Source organism: Periplaneta americana, chromosome 14, assembly GCF_040183065.1.
Source record: "Periplaneta americana isolate PAMFEO1 chromosome 14, P.americana_PAMFEO1_priV1, whole genome shotgun sequence".
Lineage (NCBI taxonomy): Eukaryota > Metazoa > Arthropoda > Insecta > Blattodea > Blattidae > Periplaneta > Periplaneta americana.
The window spans coordinates 156,662,434-156,683,258 of record NC_091130.1 but is presented as its reverse complement, the minus strand read 5'-3'; the positions used below and the strand labels follow the sequence as shown (position 1 = coordinate 156,683,258).

The 20,825-nt window shown below is 36.4% G+C and overlaps 1 protein-coding gene across 1 annotated transcript in view; it reads right to left on the bottom strand.

The window, feature by feature from the left end:
- Positions 1-629: 629 nt before the first annotated feature.
- Positions 630-20,825, bottom strand: part of LOC138713914 (E3 ubiquitin-protein ligase AMFR-like) — a 234,993-nt gene continuing 214,797 nt past the window's right edge. The window contains exons 4-9 of the mRNA XM_069846435.1: positions 19,641-19,963; positions 13,798-13,908; positions 11,320-11,507; positions 9,202-9,320; positions 7,268-7,500; positions 630-5,111 (exon numbers count right to left, since the gene is read on the bottom strand). Coding sequence (XP_069702536.1) covers positions 4,916-5,111; positions 7,268-7,500; positions 9,202-9,320; positions 11,320-11,507; positions 13,798-13,908; positions 19,641-19,963 — 1,170 coding nt within the window. The 3' untranslated portion in view covers positions 630-4,915. The remainder of the gene's footprint in view (positions 5,112-7,267; positions 7,501-9,201; positions 9,321-11,319; positions 11,508-13,797; positions 13,909-19,640; positions 19,964-20,825) is intronic.

Here is a 20,825-nt window from a genome sequence, read left to right as displayed (position 1 = left end):
TAACAGCTGTTCGTATCGACTGTCATTTTGTGATGATGTTTACCTTGTAACCACAGAAGAACAAACCAAAGATCATAGAATTATTAGAATAATATTGCTGTAGCTTGTACTCTTTGACAAATTGTAGTGTGGTAATCGATTAGAGCCAGTTGTACTATCGATATTTCAACATGCCACACTAGAGCGCTCTACCGGATGCAGTAGAAAACCTCAGATATTCTATTACCTTTCGTAACGAAGTAATGACGAAACTATGACGTAGCTGTGTAACAGTTATACTGTTATACACGAAGTATGTAGTGATTATTAGTAAGGAATTTACACACGACTTATAAACGAGCTACTCATTGTATAAGTATAAGACAGTTAAACGTCTGTTTATAGTTTTTATTAGTAAGACCGTTAATGTTTATATACCGAAAAACAAATGCACACGCAAAGCGCATCCCTCAAAGTACACGTGCGCTATCTGTTGGTGCTAGTTCAGGATATCCCTATTACTTTCGTGTTTTGTTTATTAAAATATCACAACTCAAAAACGTCCGCCATGAAGGCTTTAATTTTCAATCAACCCTCACTGTATTGTGGTAGGAAATAATGGATTGGAGATAGGAATGAAGTAAGTTGCATTATGTCCAAGGCTTTACGGTACCTTTATTAAATGCAATTTCCACTTTGTATGGACTGTTCACTCTTTACATTATCAGTATAAAATTCATTTCTTTTCACTAACAGAAGAAAAATCACTTCATATCATTACTGTGAAGAACTTAATAATTTACGTGCATTGATCTCTGCACTCTGAAAACTCGAGGAGAAAATGTTTGCAATTAAAGAAGATAATGGACTATGGTTCACTGAATTGGAATAATAATAATAGTAATAATAATAATTAATAATAATAATAATTAATAATAATAATGATAATAATAATAATAATAATAATAAAGATAGTGAACACCAATGAAAAATTATGTACACATGTTCATCATTCACCACAGAAGTAAAGGTTCCACGTTATGGTCAATTCGTTACCAGCAAATCAATTTCTGCGGTGGAACCACCCTTCATAAAGAAGCCTCCTCAGTTCTGCATGGACACGACTTAAATCTAATAGTAAAGGATATTTACAGTACTACACTTGTAACCAACGCGAGATCTGCTATGTGATTCCAGTGCACGCACACACCGCACTTCGGATTTAAACCAATAAAAATTACTCAGTTAGTATTAATTAGCCTTTCACTAATAAAATGGTGCAAATTTAAACTGTCTATAGTTCTGTGTTTTGAGATCTGGTGTTATCAGTCAACACCAAAAATGTAACAATGACATATTAAACACCTCTTCCAATTTCCTACAGCTATGCTTCTGTTATGGCAATCATCACCGAGCGAACGCCGTTCGATTAGCTCTAGCTGGTTTCTTTACAACGTTCAGTTGTAGCTCAGTTGGCTAAGGCATTTGCCTGCCGATCCAGAGTTGCGCTCAGGTTCAGGCGCGGGTTCAAATACCACTTGGGCTAACCACCTGGTTGGGTTTTTCAGATTTTTTCCCCAATAGTAAGGCGAATGTCAGGTAATCTATGGCGAATCCCCGGCTTCATCTCACTAACATCAATCCCATCGATGTTAAATAGCCTCATAGTTGATACAGCATCGTTAAATAACCAAGTAAGTAAAATTGCAGCAATCTGCGCTGGCGTTCATTGCTCTGAATTGTCTTGGTTTCAAATTGACAGCCATTTTCGTTGTTCATAAATGACGATAAAACAATATGGCTGCAAAATATAATTTATTCAGCAATTTCTCACAAATAAATTATGAAACTTTAATTACTCATGTTTCCAACCATCCTGCCCTGTATAATATGAGTTCCAAAATATACATACATATACCCATAATAAAAAGGAAATGTTATGGAAGGAAATTGGTGAAATTGTAGGCAAGATTGGTAAAGTATCTGTATTTCAAGACAGGCTAATTCTATATTCCTATACATTAGAGAAAAAGTATTAAACATTTCCTTTTTTTGAAGACAGTGTTTATAAAAATGTTGAATTCATTGTTGTTGTTTTCTAATGCCAGGCGTTTGACAATAAAGTCATTTGACCTCTTGCACTTCAATATTTTTCAAAGATATTATCATGGTCAGCCACTGAAGCACAGATTTTGAGGTGTTCCGAATCCATTTGTTAGAGTGTCAAGGGAATATCTTCACTGAAATTCCAACTTTAGTAATGTCCACGTTTTTCTGCCCCATACAATGCCACACTCCATACAAAGCACTTCACTAGTCTCTTTCTTAGTTTCAAATCCTTCTATTCGCTTCGTCATAATGTCCGTGCTTCTGCCCCATACAATGCCACACTCCATACAAAGCACTTCACTAGTCTCTTTCTTAGTTTAGTGAAATGCTTTGTATGGAGTGTGGCATTGTATGGGGCAGAAGCACAGGCATTATGACGAAGCAAATAGAAGGATTTGAAATGTGGATATGGAGAAGAATGAAGCGTGTGAAATGGACAGACAGAATAAGAAATGAAGCTGTGTTGAAAAGAGTGGGTGAAGAAAGAATTATGCTGAAACTGATAGGAAGAGGAAAAGGAATGGGTTGCGTCACTGGCTAAGAAGAAACTCCCTGCTGAAGGATGCACTGGAAGGAATGGCGAATGGTAGAAAAGTTCGGGCAGAAGAAGATATCAGATGATAGACGACATTAAGATATATGGATCATACTACTAAGATTTATTACAAATCATCCGTCCTCAAGTGAGGTTGACCACTGGGATCTGGAATTAACAAACATAAAAGATAAAGGGAAATGAAACGAGCAAAATAATGATTCGATTTGTACATTAGAAGAAAAATTTACGTGTTAACATATAGATGATAGTGTAGAATTTGAAGAGAGGCCTTCAGAATTTCCATTACAATCTTCTGAACCTCATAAAAGGGAATTTTAAAGGATTTAAGGATATGACATGTAAATTTTGGTAAACAACCCCTCGCTCCAAATAGTAAGCCTGCAACATCCCAGTTGTAAAGCGAAATGCCATGTTTTTCACTGAGGTATGGAAGACAAGGTACATATTTAGCTCGCTTGTCATCATTTATCTGCAGTGCTTGATTCGTGTCTCGTTCAAAGCAAATCGTAGGGTCTAAGATCATCGCTTTCTGGGTTCGTCTATTGATGGCAATTATGAGAATCATCGTCAGACACACAATGAATCTCCTCATGTACTTCCCATCCCCTGTTTCTTAGCAGGTTGGCAATTGCTGTACGGGCACGATGGTGTCTGTTGTTACGCAGTAGCTCTCCCTTCTTACAGAACCCCAGTACGTGGCCAAGTAAAGAGGAAGACAGAAAATAGGAAAGATTAGAGAAAGCTGGGTTTGCAGTGAAAGACCTGCCCTTGGGCAGAACACTAAATGAATCAATGAAGTAACAACGGCTAATGACAATTTTAAAATCCTAATGAAGTGTGTCTTGCAACTAGTTTTAAGTTGCATAGCTTCGACAAAAGCTTGAATATTGCAACAACTATAATTTATAACGAACGATTTAATTTTGTTGACACAGATCGCCTGTGGGGAAAAATAATTTAAATATGTCTGTGTCAAAAGTAGCGTAAGTACAACACTGTATCTCACTGATACCTTATTTTAGCTCTTCCTTATCTACTAGGTAAATGAGCTCTAAACTTGTCTCCAATATTAAATGATTCAGCAGAATTATTGTCTCCAAACTTAGTCAGTGCTATCAAATCTTCTGATGGCACAGCAAAGGCGCTGATGTTCGCTGTAAAGGAAACTACTCAGCTGACGTTGAATAATGAGCGATCATCGCCAACGTTCGCTCGATGATGATCACCATAGCGGAACCATAGCTTAAGAACGCAATAGGAATTACAAATGAACTTGTGTCATACAATCTTTACCAGAAATCTTGACTTGGGATTCATTGTTTGCAATGATCAATTCCTCTGTAAAATGTGCTTTCTTCATCCTTTCGTGTAAAGAGGTATCATTCACTGTAGATAGGATTCAGTCTTATTTAAGATAGTCATAACTAAGCAAATATGTTAACTAATATTCTTCGGTTAAGTTCTAGGAATATAGATACTGTATATAAATACATATTTACATCAAGTTTAGGGATTAATCTTGCCAATGCTGGTATGTATTAGTTATTCTGACAAGTGCGATCTGATTTATGTTACTTGTTACCTCCTAACCAGTATGGTCTCGTGGCAGCTATCATTTACAAGCTAACAGATGCACAAGCCTCGATGCTTCTACTTTCAGGCTATATATATTAGTGTGAGAGTATCTGATGTTCAGGAAGACCAAACATGTCGTTTAAACAATTTGTTGAGTGCAAATTTTATGTCCCAGGATTTATTACATTATAATACGACGTAACTTTGGCAGTAAAAGAATAACCAGCAATTAGCAAATGTGTGACTGACACAGGGAGGAGAAATCTCTCGTAGATCCATTTCAACATTAATACATAAAATTAAACTATAAAACACATCACAGGTAAACTACAGCAAATTCAACAATTATTAATGCAGAAATAAAGTTAAGTTTTATGCTTCACGTTAAAAGAAATCGTGTTGCTAGTAATTCAACAAGCACATCAGCAAAATGTAAAGATTTGCATCCCTTAAGGTTTTGCATGAAAACATTAATAAACTCAATTCAGGTTAGAAGCAACCTTCCACGTCAAATTTTAAGGGAGAGTAGCAATTTCAACGGACGTGTGGAAAATCATATCGAAACAAAATACAAGCCACTTCTTATACATCGTTTCCGAAACTGGTGGCCTCTATGCAGTGTGTCTGATGGAAGAAGTGGCCACCAGCCGATTCCCTGTAACTGACAACCAAGACAGTACAAGTGCTAGTAATTCAACTGTCTGCATGCCTGTGCCGGACCTGGGCGTCCCTCTCGCTGCCGTCGCCTTGTGCTGCCTCTGACTTGTGGCGCTCCATGTAGCGGCGTCTGGCGGACAACAGTAGCTGCTCCTTGCGCAGTTGCAGGATGCGCTCCCTTTCTGTGGACGACTTGGAGAATCGACCTCCAAGGTTTACAGTTGCTTCAATACTGCAATGAGACAAAAATATGTACCAGTATTATTAGTTATTAGTACTAGTAATGATGGAGAATAATATTAGGAGAAAATCCAGATACGATTAGGGAAAACACGGGAATTTTACTTGAAGCAAGTAAAGAGATAGGTTTGGAAGTAAATCCCGAAAAGACAAAGTATATGATTATGTCTCGTGACCAGAATATTGTACGAAATGGAAATATAAAAACTGGAAATTTATCTTCTGAAGAGATGGAAAAATTCAAATATCTTGGAGCAACAGTAACAAATATAAATGATACTCGGGAGGAAATTAAACACAGAATAAATATGAGAAATGCCTGTTATTATTCGGTTGAGAAGCTTTTGTCATCCAGTCTTCTGTCAAAAATTCTGAAAGTTAGAATTTATAAAACAGTTATATTACCGGTTGTTCTTTATAGTTGTGAAAGGGTGTTTGAGAATAAGGTGCTTAGGAAAATATTTGGGGCTAAGAGGGATGAAGTTACTGGAAAATGGAGAAAGATACACAACACAGAACTGCACGCATTGTATTCTTCACCTGACATAATTAGGGACATTAAATCCAGACGTTTGAGATGGGCAGGGCATGTAGCACATATGGGCGAATCCAGAAATGCATATAGAGTGTTAGTTGGGAGGCCGGAGGGAAAAAGACCTTTAGGGAGGTCGAGACTTAGATGGAAAGATAACATTAAAATGGATTTGAGGGAGGTGGGATATGATGGTATGGACTGGATTAATCTTGCTCAGGATAGGGACCGATGGCTGGCTTATGTGAGGGCGGCAATGAACCTCCAGGTTCCTTAAAAGCCAGTAAGTAAGTAAGTAATGATGGTGCTGGTATCAGGGCCCGAAAGGACGTTTTGACGAACATTATTAATTTCATTTTTTTAAACTAATTATAGTTTTTTCAAATAATAAATTATAATTGTGTTATTACTAGTTTTCAATAGTTATCAAATAAACAATTTTATTAACACTCTGCAACTGTGAATTAGTGGTTTCTGACCATTAAGTTTCTTACTGTAATTGTTGATGTCCTTTACAACTTCTGAAAGTTTGTCAGTTGAAGTTAGATTCACCCTGCATACAATCAGTCAGTAAGGAAATACAGATCTATTTTTTTGATACAGTATCGTTGTTGTTTCAAGGGCATGTTGGGTATGAAAAGTATAATATAAGTATCAAATATATATGGGTTTATTACCGTCAAGTTTTACTTATCAAAATTCATGCTTTAAACCATTAGGATATTACATGAAATAGTACATAAGCTGACAAATGTTTTCGCCATGAATATGGCATCCTCAGGTCACATTGAAACGATAACACATGATGAACACTTAAAATTATCTGGTTTAAGACATTCGTTAATAGTAATATGCATTACAAGAGCGGTATGTTGAAGTTTTCATATTCGAGGAAAAGTTTGAAAACGCGAAACGTAGTTGAGCTTTTTTAATTTCCGAGAATTGAAAGAAAACATACCGCTCGTGTATCGTACATTATTTTGTGCGAAGATCGTTTATTACATACCTGAAAGAGGAATTTCTAATTAGTTGCAATGAAATCTCCATCTTGGTTTCTGTTCAATGACGGCAAATTTGCAAAACAAAAATATCTATCTTCAACATTGTTGCTTTAAAATGTTTTCTGTGTTTACTATACTCCATCAGGCTGTGATATACGTCTGTCTTTTTTTTTCCCCAGTCTATGATGAGTCTGGAATCTTGTTGATTTTTTCACGGCTTCCTTAATGTTACTTGCATCACGAATGCAGTAACTTTAGTGGAGTTGTAGGGTTTACTTAATTTTTGCAAATATTTAAAAACAATAATTAACAGTGCAATTTAGGTGAAATTGCAGTGGTAAGTTTCCAATTTATAATTATTACTATATTGAACGTGCCTAAAAATAATATGTTAAAAGCCTAAAGCAGTAAATTCAATATGTCACTTAAGCGGTAAGAAGAGGGAAATTGTTATGTGTGTTAGGTTGGGAATACTGCATGTGGAATTTTAGATTTTCTGCAGATTGGTTTGTGCGGAAAGCAAGCAAATACGCACGATCTCGCACAAAATATGTTAAAAAATGAAAAATAGGAAGACGAGAATGTCACAGTGTATGTGTGGTATGAGCTGCTCACCTCTCAGGATCGTGGCCCTCCGAGAGTTCATCCCAGTGTTGTGATGGCATGTCAACGGGTCCAGGGGAGTACTCCAGCTCAGGTGGTGGGGGCTCCGTGTCCCTCTGGAACATGGGCGGAGGTGCGACTACCCGGCCATCCAGCACGTTCTCTATGGTCAGTTCCACAGAACGCGTCGCTCGCAGATCTTCTATCACAGTAGTGAGGGCCAGGTGTGGGAAGAGTTGTTGCACCTACACAAATCAATCATACGAACAGTCAGCCGTGACTCTGAAACCTGGAAACACCGAAAATCATGAGGAGGAAAAAAAAAAGAAGAGCAGGGGAACAGGATGAGAACACTAGAGACCCGTCCAAATGGAAATTGTGGTCGATAAAGTATGTTTTTTTTTTTTTTTTCAGAGTATACTCATTTCCATACTCTCTCGCTATCATAACATTAATACTCGATCACAACGTGATAATATGCTAGAAATTCCACTCCACACATAATCTTTGTACTCCTTATCTTTCACTATTGCCACTTCTCGTCACTGGAACTCTCTGCCACCTAAAGTCAAGAGCTGCCGAACCTTGAAAGCTTTCAAATCTAAGTTAGAAAATTATCTTATGACAAGATGCCAAACTAACTTACTATTTTATTATTGTATATCCAGCATAGCAAACTATTACACAGAATCACTAAAATATGTTGTTTTCTAATGCCAGGTATTTGACAATAAAGTCATTTGACCTCTTGCACTCCAATATTTTTCAAAGATATTGTCATGGTCAGCCACTGAAGCACAGATTTTGAGGTGTTCCGAATCCATTTCAGCATTAAGGTTTACTTCTTGAATGATGAAGATATCTACATTATTATATGAAAGTATACTGGCTAGTTCAGTCTTCTTAACTGATGTTATACCACCAGCATTCCATTCTAAGATGTTTAGTTGATTCTATACCATTAAAGTAGTTCCCACCCAGAGATCCGATTGGGGGACTATTTTACCTCCGGATAATTTTACCTTAATGGTACTCATTTCATATTGGAGTGATTAAATGGCAAGTTGTAGCCGATTTAAGTGAACACCAATTTTTAACGTTTTGGTGGCTACTTCATTCACACACAACCCCCAGAATGTCTGGAGGACCACACCTGCTGTTGGTCGACGGGCCCACTGGACCTAGCTGGGAGATCTTGTTGATCACCAGCTTTCCCTCCTTAAGCCACTGGAGGACGATTTTAGTGCCATAGCAGGTCAGCACTAGGAACAGAAAAGTAGAAAGAGGCGGAAGGAAAGGGAAATGAACCCCTAGGCCTCGAATGCTCTAATGCCGTCGGGGTCGAAGAAAGTAAGAGTTCAGTCAGAGGACTGGATAGGAAAGGGTAAAGAGTTATGTTGTTATGTTTTATTTAACGACGCTCGCAACTGCAGAGGTTATATCAGCGTCGCCAGATGTGCCGGAATTTTGTCCCGCAGGAGTTCTTTTACATGCCAGTAAATCTACTGACATGAGCCTGTCGCATTTAAGCACACTTAAATGCCATCGACCTGGCCCGGGATCGAACCCGCAACCTTGGGCATAGAAGGCCAGCGCTATACCAACTTGCCAACCAGGTCGACGGAAAGGGTAAAGGGTAAAGAGGGAATTAAGTATTGAATATAGGAAAATTATACCAAATTCAGTCATTAACTCTTCAAGCCAATCAGTGCTAATTGATGAGTAGCCCTTCCCTTGTAAAATTATGCTTATTAACAGCTGCACCAAGGGAAACTAGGAATGGGACATTAGGTATTTGTCCAGGTTGACTGCTTAAGTGCTATATATACAAAGAAAATGCCGGCATGAGACCGTAACGGATCCACTAGGATCTAACATGTGAAGGACATTATGATCAGTGAATTTTTTGAGATAAACACTAATAGAATGCAAGCTGTGGTACTAACCTGTCTGGCCATCGCATCCAGTTGTGACGTTTGGGCAGGCTGAGGTTGATCAGATCGCAGCAACTGTGTGTGAGTTACTTCTACTGAAAAACTTGGTAGCCATGATACATAGCGAGAACCTGAAACCAATAACACACCCAGTATTGGATCAGTAATGAAAGCACATGTCTGTAATCAAGACAAACACTATGTCATATGGCTTCGCTGTGTAGCAACAGCATCCTGCTCTTTAACGTGGCACAAGCTTGGCCCATTCTGACGCCCCACTTCATATGACCGGAAATAATGCTCAACAATAAACACTTTCTCCTCTGTTGTGAGAACCATAATTCCAGAAATCAACACAGCACTGAATTCACAGTACGTCAAATTGTCATATAAAATAAATAAATATTTGGTTGCTAGGGAAACATGGACAGCAGACAAGCGATAATTTCAGTGTTTTTTGTTTCGACACATACTGTATATATGGAAATTACGGAAAAACGGCTGAACGGATTTTAATAAATGACCCCTCATTTTGAAGCTTGGCATCCAAGGATTTTCAGAAAAATAGTAACTTTCAGTGAAGCATTAGTTTTCCTACATAATTTTCCTATTTTACAAAATCCATCTTTCGTCAATTTTGAGAACTAATTTCATTTTAAAAAACAAAACATACACTACAATAAACAATAGGCTATTATACGAAGGCCATGATCTGCAGGATTGCTGACATATTTAGAGCTCAAATTCAATTAAAAACTTCAAGACTTGCTAAAAATAATTTACAGGTCTGATTCTGCAGTGTGTGATTTTCTGAGTACAGCCACAAAACTTGAGGTGGTTTGATGACATTATCACCATTAGAAATGAAATATTATTATAGTTAATGTCATGATGCGACTATTTTTCATTAATTATATATATTAATGCTGTATTGATGATATGAAAGTGAAACATTTTGGAGTTATGTAAGTACATGTAGAGAATATCTTAAATTAGATCTTCATTTATATAATTTACTGAGTGGCGACTCCTATAGTATAACTACAAAACTTACGTAAGATAATATTGTTATTAGAAATCAAATATTTTTATAGTTATTAATCAAGTGGTGTTGGGTCTTTTTCATATACTTAATGGTGGTGTAGTGTAGATATTTATATGCGTCACTCTCTTCAGTATTGGCTCGAGAGAGCACAAAAATTACAGTTCCTAAGGAAAGACCAAAAAGTATTACTTACTGATAAAATAAAAAGCCTACAAAATTTTATAGTCTCCCGATCATTTCAGCAGGATCTCTCAGCAGGATAAAATGATTTTACCCTCTACATGCAGCAGCTATGCCAAGATGCTATGTCTATTGTTCGAAAGCATAGCAAACCTGACATATTTTTAACTTTCACCTACAATCCACAATGACCTGAAATAGCTATTGCTTTACTCCCACGTGAAAAACCCACTGATCGTCCTGAGTTTTCGCGTGAGAAACTAAAAAACGAACAGTGGATAGGTTCAAGAAAAAGTATTTGGCATAAAAAACATTCAAAGGGAGTATGTTTCGTTATTATGGAAGCAAATAACTTTCAAAATGTCTGGTATTGTTCATTGAAAATAAATCTGAAAAATTTTTATTTGAACATCTAATGAACTTAGTTCGCAGCATTTGCTGCACAAGCCACTAGTTATGATGATATATGATTGAACGTAATCAAGTGTAGTGGTCAACTATATACAGAAATGTGAGGGAAACCACTACCTGAAAGATGCATGATGTTAATGAATATGTACCTACCTATTCAAATGAACGTACGTACAAGACACAAGTTGTAAAGGTGATTGATTGTTGCAAGCTAAATGAGGGTTCTGCACCTGATGTGACAGGAACCTGTCCAAAAGTCTACTGCACATGCCTGTACACAGCGACACTTTGAAAATACAGCCAAAAATCAAACACTCTGCGATACAGTTTTGTGTGACCAGTTAAATTGTGAATAGAAAGCTATATCTCGTGAACATAGGGCTCCGTGTGGCCTTGGCATTAGGGTGTGGAGTAAGTCCCTACATGTCTGCCTGTTGACTTTCTTACGAACACCTACATACACTGTATCTCGCTACTAGCTATGGACTACTTACCATCGAAATGGAAGAAATGATTAGGTGGTCTTCTGTTCGTTGTCTGGTTGTCTCCTTGGTTCTCCCCTGCCAGCAGATTGTGTTCCAAGCGACTTGCAGCCTCCATGCCTGCTGGACTCTGGATGCTTAGAACCATTCTGCAGGTGGGGCACGACGTGTCCTGCTCCAGCCACGACTGCAGACACGAGCTGCGGAACCAGCACCAGCATTAGTGACACCATAGTAGTAATAATAATCAGTGCTTTTTCCTGGATAAAAAGGTGGTGGGACTCTTGTGCATAATATACCAGAGTAAGAGCAGAGGCACTGCAGTGAGTATGAAACTTTACCACATGTGCTTGGGAGTTGCCCACAGGGAGAAGTACTCAGAATAAAACGTCACAACATCATACGTTCTATGATCGCAGATGCACTTTGATCCAAAAATCTAGACGTTCACGAGGAAGTCCATTGTATTGCTGATGGTGGAAGCAATCGTAGGATCGATATCATAGCTATAAATAGAAAGAAACAGACAGACGAAATAATTGATCCTACCATCAGATTTGAAATCTCAGCCACTCAACCATCTGAAGTGAACGAAGAGAAAAAGAAAATCTACGAGCCCACGATTCAGTACCTATCGGCGAAATACAACATAGAAAAAATCACAGTTACCGGTCTCTTCTTCGGAGCGAGAAGCACCATCCCAAAAGCCTTTGTAAAGTGGAGGAAAAAATACAAGCTGACGAGAGATCTTCAAGATGCCATCGTCACCACCATTATAACATTTTCTGTAGCGATATTTCGTCAGCATCTTTATGGCATACATTCAATTTAAATTATATTTGGTTCTATTTTTTTTTCTTATGTCTTACTCACTTCTGTTTGAAACCTGTTTATATAATTTTTCATTTTAAATTGTATTGTGAGCTATTCTGTGTCGCAGGGCAAACCCAAAATATTGGGTCAGACCAATAAATTAAATTAAATACTGTTCAGTGCACGGAAATTTGGTCGTTTTTAACCTCACTTTTGTCCAACTTTAAGACTTTCAAGACCTAAGCAAAATTTAATGAAAAATTACGTTAAAATGTAATTATTAACACATTATTTGTTCGGTTCCATGATGAAAAATACAACATAAAGATGCCAGAATCCCGTTACGACACATTGTGACAGAAAAGAAAAACACTGATAAAAATAACCAATCTTCTTAATGTATCCAGCTGTTTGCTGACAACATAAAGTCCACTATAGTCCACTGTAGTCTATTCAGTTGTTGTTTTTCACGAGAAATGAGGGGTATTTCGATCGGTGTTCATTATAGATGCCTGTTGCTAGTAGCCAGAGTTGGGGTGTCTGATAAAAATAATAATAATAAGAAAAATAATAACAATAATAACACAATAATAATAATAATAATAATAATAATAATAATAATAATAATAATAATTCCGTATTTACTCTTGTAACAGATGCCATCATTCTATATGTGACCTGCAATAGATGTATTGTGTGTATTTCAAAATATATTACATAGGAAATTAACATTGCCGTGTATAAAAAATTGACAGTGAAATTTCATGTAGCTGGCTGGGCATGCGTAATAAATTACTCAATCTTGTAAAAAAGAAGACTATCTACTGATCATTGCCAACTAAACTTCTGTTTGATGGCATTGATCTAGAAACAATGGATTATTATCCTACAAAAGAAAAGATTTTATTCACTGAACTGTATGAAAATAATTATTTGAGAAAGATACGATACCTATTTGCTGGACTCTTTCCTGGTAGAAGAGTTCCAGCCCACAATACGAGTATTATGAGACTTACATAAAATTAATAATATGGCTAAAATTGTTCTTTATTTGCGTCTTTGTGAAAAAAGTAAACTAATGACAAAAAAAAAATGTTTAAAATGAAATACAGAACTGAAATTATAACAGTAACACCATGATACAATTATTTTGAATCATTTAACCTAAAACTGATAATTTGTTATCAAATGATCATTGTACGATAGATTGCCAATAATTAGTAGATAGTCTTCTTTTTTACAAGGCCTACTACCGGCAATTTATTACACATGGCCAGTTACATGAAATTCCACTTTCAATTTTTTATAGATGCGTATCTCATGGCAATGTTAATTCCTTATGTACTATAGTTTGAAGTATATTGAGAAGAAAATCAAATATTTCATCTCACGATGAAATTTGACAAAATATAAAATTAAGAAAAGCTAGTACCGTGTCCACAGTGAAGATTGCAACTGGAATGACACCATATACCGGTACTATATACTGACAAAAGAACTTGGAAAAATCGGAATTAAAGCAAGTCTTGCAGATGAAACTGGAGAAAGCAGTTTTCATTAGCGCCTGCAACACAGTCCCGTATCATCACTGGTGTGGTCAGTTTGGTGCAGGACTATAAAGCAAGGCAAGGGGGACACAATTAAAAAATACAGTAATTAAAATATGTTATTACTTACTTGTGAAAAAGATGAGTACATGGCAACTTTCTGGCTGTTTCCATCTTTTCCCAGCAGATGGCACAATTATCAGAATTTTCTGCAAGTTCTTCAGCAGAAGCCATTGGATAACTGCAACACAAAATTTAATTGCTTGACTACTTTGTCACATATTCGTATTGATTAAAGGGCAAGAATTTCTCTTGTTATCATTAGATCACGCACGTTTACATCTTTCTTTTATTCAAAATGACTTTAAAAATCAGTTCTGTGCCCGTCAGTGTTAACCACCCTGTACCTTGGTATTGTAAGAGGGCTGTTAAATGACGTCATGCTCTTCTGCTTCCAGAGAAATCGCAGCAATATATTTTTTTCTGCCTATTGTTTCATTCCTACAAAAGAGTTTTAAAGGTTTTTCTGGGAGCTGTATGAAATCATTTGTATGTATTTGCTTTTAATTTCTTGTTTGGGATTAAAACTTTTGTGTTGTGGTCTGTTGTTATACATTTAAGATACTGATCTATCCTTGGGAGAAAAATTTGCAATTTTTATCCAATTTTTAAAACTATTTTTTCCTTCATTACTTGACACAAAATTAAGGACTTTCACATAAAATTAACCTCTCAAATATTTTTGGTGGGCAGAAAGACAATTTTTTAAAGCAAAAATTTAAATTTATTTGCTTTAGTTCTTGGCTTACAATTTTTATGTTAGAACAAAATTTCTTTCACTGTCTTACTCCTAAAAGAACACAGAATAAGCTGTGAAAACAGTTTTTTCCTATCTTATTCCATTAAGGAAAACTGTTTTATTTTTTTGAAAATTTCGAACATAAAAATAAAAATATAAAATCTTGGAGTTCTAAATTAACTTTCTTTAAGTGGTAAGGCACTGTTTGCAGTTTGGCACTTAGCTACGTTAATCAGCTTCATTTTGGTGCAATAATGATGAAAATATCTCAATTCTAAGCGCACTTTGTGTTTACATTAGTGTTGTAAAATGCTGTAAATCTGAACATGGAGAAAAATCATCTACATCCTGAGGATATGAAAAATTGTAAAACCAAACACAGAGCTTCCTGACTGTATGAAAAATAATACAGTCAAACTCTACCGCCCCATTCGAATTGTTATTACAAGGAAAATGTATAAAAGACAGAATGCGACAGACTGACACTTTTAGAACTGCACTTCCGGTTTAAAGAAAGGGTTTTTCCAGTCAATAAAAACTCAGGTAATTAATTAAACAAACATCATAGGGACAAAACTGATTGATATCATCATCATCATCATCATCATCATCATCATCATCAACTAACAGTAGTGTATTTTCCCCTGTAAATGATTATATGAAACATGTACATGCTAACAGTTGAATTGTGAGTGAAATGGATGAAGTGAAGTTAGCACCATGCCTCGCAGATGTTAATGAGAGGTGGAGAGTCCAGCGCTCTGGTCAGTTCTGTCCTAGTCACGTTTTTGTAGTGGCGCTAGGGATACTCGTAACCTGTTACCAACAAAGTGGTGGGCTACTCGTTTCCGTAGAAGCCGTCTGGCTGCCTGGTTGGCTGTGGCAAGTGTCGTGTGTCGTTTCGTGGGGTTTGTGTCTGTAGTGAGTAAGGAAATAGTGAATGTCACTATTTCGTCCTGTAGTCTGTTTAGTTGCCGGTCAATGTAGGATTCTATTTTCTGCATACGCCAATGAAAGAGTCAAAATGGCTGGCGATTATATTAAGTATTTATGGAGCCTTAAGAAATGAATAACGTCTTCATCAGTGAATCACAAGACGCACACGTTTAAATGTAGCCGACCTGCAACGTGATTGGCTGCCGGAAATTAGAGCAATGGGACTATAGTCCCAAAAGAACTGTTATGGCCTGAAAAAGCGATTTTCTTGCCATCTTTTTATAGGTCGACCAAGTGACCATTTCCCATTTGGGCGATACTTCATTATCACCTTAGGGATCCTGGGTGAAACCATTCTTGAGACGTGTTCCTTCCAGTTTAACTGATATCTGGAGATATAGTCCAGTATTGATGATATATTTATGAAAACTAGAAAATTCAAGCTTTCAGATAACATTCAAATAAAAGAATAAAATTTTTGAGGAAAGATAAAAAATGAAGGATAGATTAGTACCTTAAGAGGAGAGGATGGTATTTTTTTAAACTTTTTTTCCTATTTGGTGTAAAATGTTAATTTTTTTGTATGTAGAGAGCTCATAGCTGTGGCAACTAAACCAAATAAAAATATTTTGGAAAAAAAAATTATTTGGGGGTCCAAATTTGAAAAAAAATATACCCAATGCAGTATTGTACTAAAACCGATATATCTAAACCATTTTTAAAGATAGATTCAAACAGTTTTTTGCAATGTATTTGCAAAAGCGTGTTCTACAAACTGTCTGTAACAGAATTTTGATATTAATCCCTACGTTTGTAAAATAAACAATTAAAGTTTAATAACAATTTTCTGATTTCCTTTCTTGCAAACAAACGGACGTATATTTAAAATGAAATCAATTAATAAAATTCTGTTACAGAGAAAAGTTTCCTAATAGTCTAAAGAACGTGTGTTCTGAATTTCATGCATGTATCTTTAATAGTTCAGAAATTATATCCATTTTTGTCTGGCAATGTAGCAAAAAAAAAAAATGAAGTTACTGGAAACCGATAAAAGCGGGCATGTGATTTATAAATCCGTAGCGCAGGAAGTTTAAAAATGACGTCTCAACATCCGATAAGGGCACAAATACCCACAAAATGTTATGCAATGCATTCCACACATATCAAAGGGTATTTTAAAGAAAAAAAAATTTTTTTGAAAATTTAATTTACCGGAAACAATAATAAAAGTGGGCGAGTGATTTAAAAATCCATAACAGGAAGTTTAAAAATGGCGACTCAACATCCGATAAGGGCACAAATACCCACAAAATGTTATGCATTGCATTCCACACATATCAAAGGGTATTTAAAAAAAAAACAATTTTTTTTTTTTAATTTAATTTACCGGAAACAACAATAAAAGCAGGCATGTGATTTAAAAATCCATAAATCCATAAAAATGGCGACTCAACATCCCATAAGGGCACAAATACCCAAAAAATGTTATGCAATGCATTCCACACATATCAAAGGGTATTTTAAAGAAAAAAATTTTTTTTTTTTGAAAATTTAATTTACTGGAAACAACAATAAAAGTGGGTGAGTGATTTAAAAATCCATAACGGAGGAAGTTTAAAATTGACGTCTCAACATCCGATAAGGGCATAAATACCCACAAAATGTTATGCAATGCATTCCACACATATCAAAGGGTATTTTAAAGAAAAAAAATTTTTTTTTTTTTTTTAAATTTAATTTACCAGAAACAACAATAAAAGTGGGCGAGTGATTTAAAAATCCATAACAGGAAGTTTAAAAATGGCGACTCAACATCCGATAAGGACACAAGTACCCACCAAATGTTGTTGTTGTTTTCTAATGCCAGGCGTTTGACAATAAAGACATTTGACCTCTTGCACTCCAATATTTTTCAAAGATATTATCATGACCAGCCAATGAAGCACAGATTTTGAGATGTTCCGAATCCATTTCTTGGTTTGAGTTGCACAATGGACAGTTAGGGGACTGATATATTCCAATTCTATGCAGGTGTTTGGCCAAACAATCATGGCCTGTTGCCAATCTAAATGCAGCTACAGACGATTTTCGTGGTAAATCGGGAATTAACTGTGTATTTTGATGCAGAAGAGTTCCATTTTTTCCCTTGAGATTGTGTTATCAAATTTTGTTTGTTGAAGTCTAAGTATGTGGATTTAATAAATCTCTTCACAGAGTAATATGTAGATTTAGTAACAGGTCTGTAAGTAGCAGTGCTGCCCTTCTTTGCTAAAGCATCCGCATTCTCGTTTCCCAGGATTCCACAATGGGATGGTATCCATTGGAATACAATTCTTTTATTGAGTGATATTAATTGAGAGAGCATTTTAGTTATTTCTGCTGTTTGAGATGAAGGTGTGTGTTTAGAGACTATTGATAGAATAGCTGCTTTGGAGTCTGACAATATAACTGCATTCTTAAATTTACTGATGTGGCATAGAAGATTCCTGAGACTTTCACTTATTGCAATGATTTCACCATCAAAACTTGTTGTTCCATATCCAAGAGATCTATAAAGTGAGAAGAGACAGCACGTAACACCTGCACCGGCACTTTGTTCTCTGGAGATCAAGGATCCGTCAGTGTATAAATGAAGCCAGTTTTGTGGAGGGTATCTAATATTAATTGTCTCTAAAGACAATTGTTTTAGTATTTCATTGTTTACTTCTGATTTCAGTATTTCTTCTGTTAAATTTAGATTATATTCCACATTTAATAGAGTTAAAGGGCTTGGTTTAATTTGTAGGTTTTCTTTTAAATTCGGGATATTGATTTTCTGTTTTAATTCTTGAACAAAATGTTATGCAATGCATTCCACACATATCAAAGAGTATTTTAAAGAAAAAAAAAATTTTTTGAAAATTTAATTTACTGGAAACAACAATAAAAGTGGGTGAGTGATTTAAAAATCCGTAACGCAGGAAGTTTAAAAATGATGTCTCAACATCCGATAAGGGCACAAATACCCACAAAATGTTATGCAATGCATTCCACACATATCAAAGGGTATTTTAAAGACAAAAAAAAATGTTTTGAAAATTTAATTTACTGGAAACAACAATAAAAGTGGGTGAGTGATTTAAAAATCCGTAACGCAGGAAGTTTAAAAATGACGTCTCAACATCCGATAAGGGCACAAATACCCACAAAATGTTATGCAATGCATTCCACACATATCAAAGGGTATTTTAAAGAAAAAAAAAATTTTTGAAAATTTAATTTACTGGAAACAACAATAAAAGTGGGTGAGTGATTTAAAAATCCGTAACACAGGAAGTTTAAAAATGACGTCTCAACATCCGATAAGGGCACAAATACCCACAAAATGTCATGCAATGCATTCCACACATATCAAAGGGTATTTTAAAGAAAAAAAAATTTTTTTTTGAAAATTTAATTTACCAGAAACAACAATAAAAGTGGGCGAGTGATTTAAAAATCCATAACAGGAAGTTTAAAAATGGCGACTCAACATCCGATAAGGACACAAATACCCACAAAATGTTGTTGTTGTTTTCTAATGCCAGGCGTTTGACAATAAAGTCATTTGACCTCTTGCACTCCAATATTTTTCAAAGATATTATCATGGTCAGCCACTGAAGCACAGATTTTGAGGTGTTCCGAATCCATTTCTTGGTTTGAGTTGTACAATGGACAGTTAGGAGACTGATATATTCCAATTCTATGCAGGTGTTTGGCCAAACAATCATGGCCTGTTGCCAATCTAAATGCAGCTACAGACGATTTTCGTGGTAAATCGGGAATTAACTGTGTATTTTGATGCAGAAGAGTTCCATTTTTTCCCTTGAGATTGTGTTATCAAATTTTGTTTGTTGAAGTCTAAGTATGTGGATTTAATAAATCTCTTCACAGAGTAATACGTAGATTTAGTAACAGGTCTGTAAGTAGCAGTGCTGCCCTTCTTTGCTAAAGCATCCGCATTCTCGTTTCCCAGGATTCCACAATGGGATGGTATCCATTGGAATACAATTCTTTTATTGAGTGATATTAATTGAGAGAGCATTTTAGTTATTTCTGCTGTTTGAGATGAAGGTTGTACCCACAAAATGTTTTGCGATGCATTCCACACATATCACAGAGTATTTTAAAGAAATTTTTTTTTTTTTTTAATTTACTCATTTTTCACCAAAAAATAGCATCCTCTCTCCCCTTAAGCAGGACCCTGAGCTTGGCTTACTTCTGCTCCATGTGGTTGAGCACCCAGAGGTAGTTGCGGTGCTTCTTGATGCGCCGCTGGATCTCGTGGCACAGGAACCTGAGCTGCATGCAGATGACTAGGGACGCCATGGACAGGAATATGTTGCTCCACAGCAGCATGTGCAGGTGGTGCACCAGGTCGATGAGCAGGGCTGCCAACTCGAACACCAGCTCTGTGTAGTAGGCCACAGGACCCCGCTTCTCCCACACGCGTCCCCCACTGCCGCCACCGTGGCGCATGTCATAGAGGTGCAGCGCGTACCGCAGGATTACGTGGAGGGTCTGCACACTCAACTGTATACACTGAAACAGCACAAAATTGATGTTAGAATAAGAACACTAACAAAAGTGACACAAACCTCAAGTAACACACTGCAAAGAGCTATCATTTAGTTCAGAGCAGACCCACTGAACAGCCTCTCTCAGAGCGATCTCCTTCTCCCAGTATACTGATAGGCTTATTTGAAGGATTCGTAACAAGCTGTTTTTTACGGTGATGGGTTGTTAGCCCTTCGCCCAACCCCCAAGCTGGAAGGACCACCCCTCATCGGCTGTCCGCAACTACTTATTCAACACATTCACAGCTACCCTCCATATCTGGAGGCCGTCTCCTCGATCCTGTCTCGTGACGAGAATACTGTATGAAATGGAAATATAAAAATTGGAAATTTATCTTTTGAAGAGATGGAGAAGTTCAAATATCTTCGAGCAACAGTAACGAATATAAATGATACTCGGGAGGAAATTAAACACAGAATAAATATGGGAAATGCCTGTTATTATTCGGTTGAGAAGCTTTTATCATCCAGTCTGCTGTCAAAAAATCTGAAAATTAGAATTTATAAAACAGTTATATTACCGGTTGTTCTTTATGGTTGTGACTCTCACTTTGAGAGAGGAACACAGGTTAAGGGTGTTTGAGAATAAGGTGCTTAGGAAAATATTTGGGGCTAAGAGGGATGAAGTTACAGGAGAATGGAGAAAGTTACACAACGCAGAGTTCTTCACCTGAAATAATTAGGAACATTAAATCCAGACGTTTGAGATGGGCAGGACATGTAGCACGTATGGGTGAATCCAGAAATGTAAAGGGTGCGTCAGAAAGAACGGATAGATTTCAAACTATCGATACGCAACGAGGAGAGAGATATAGTGAGGGGGACCA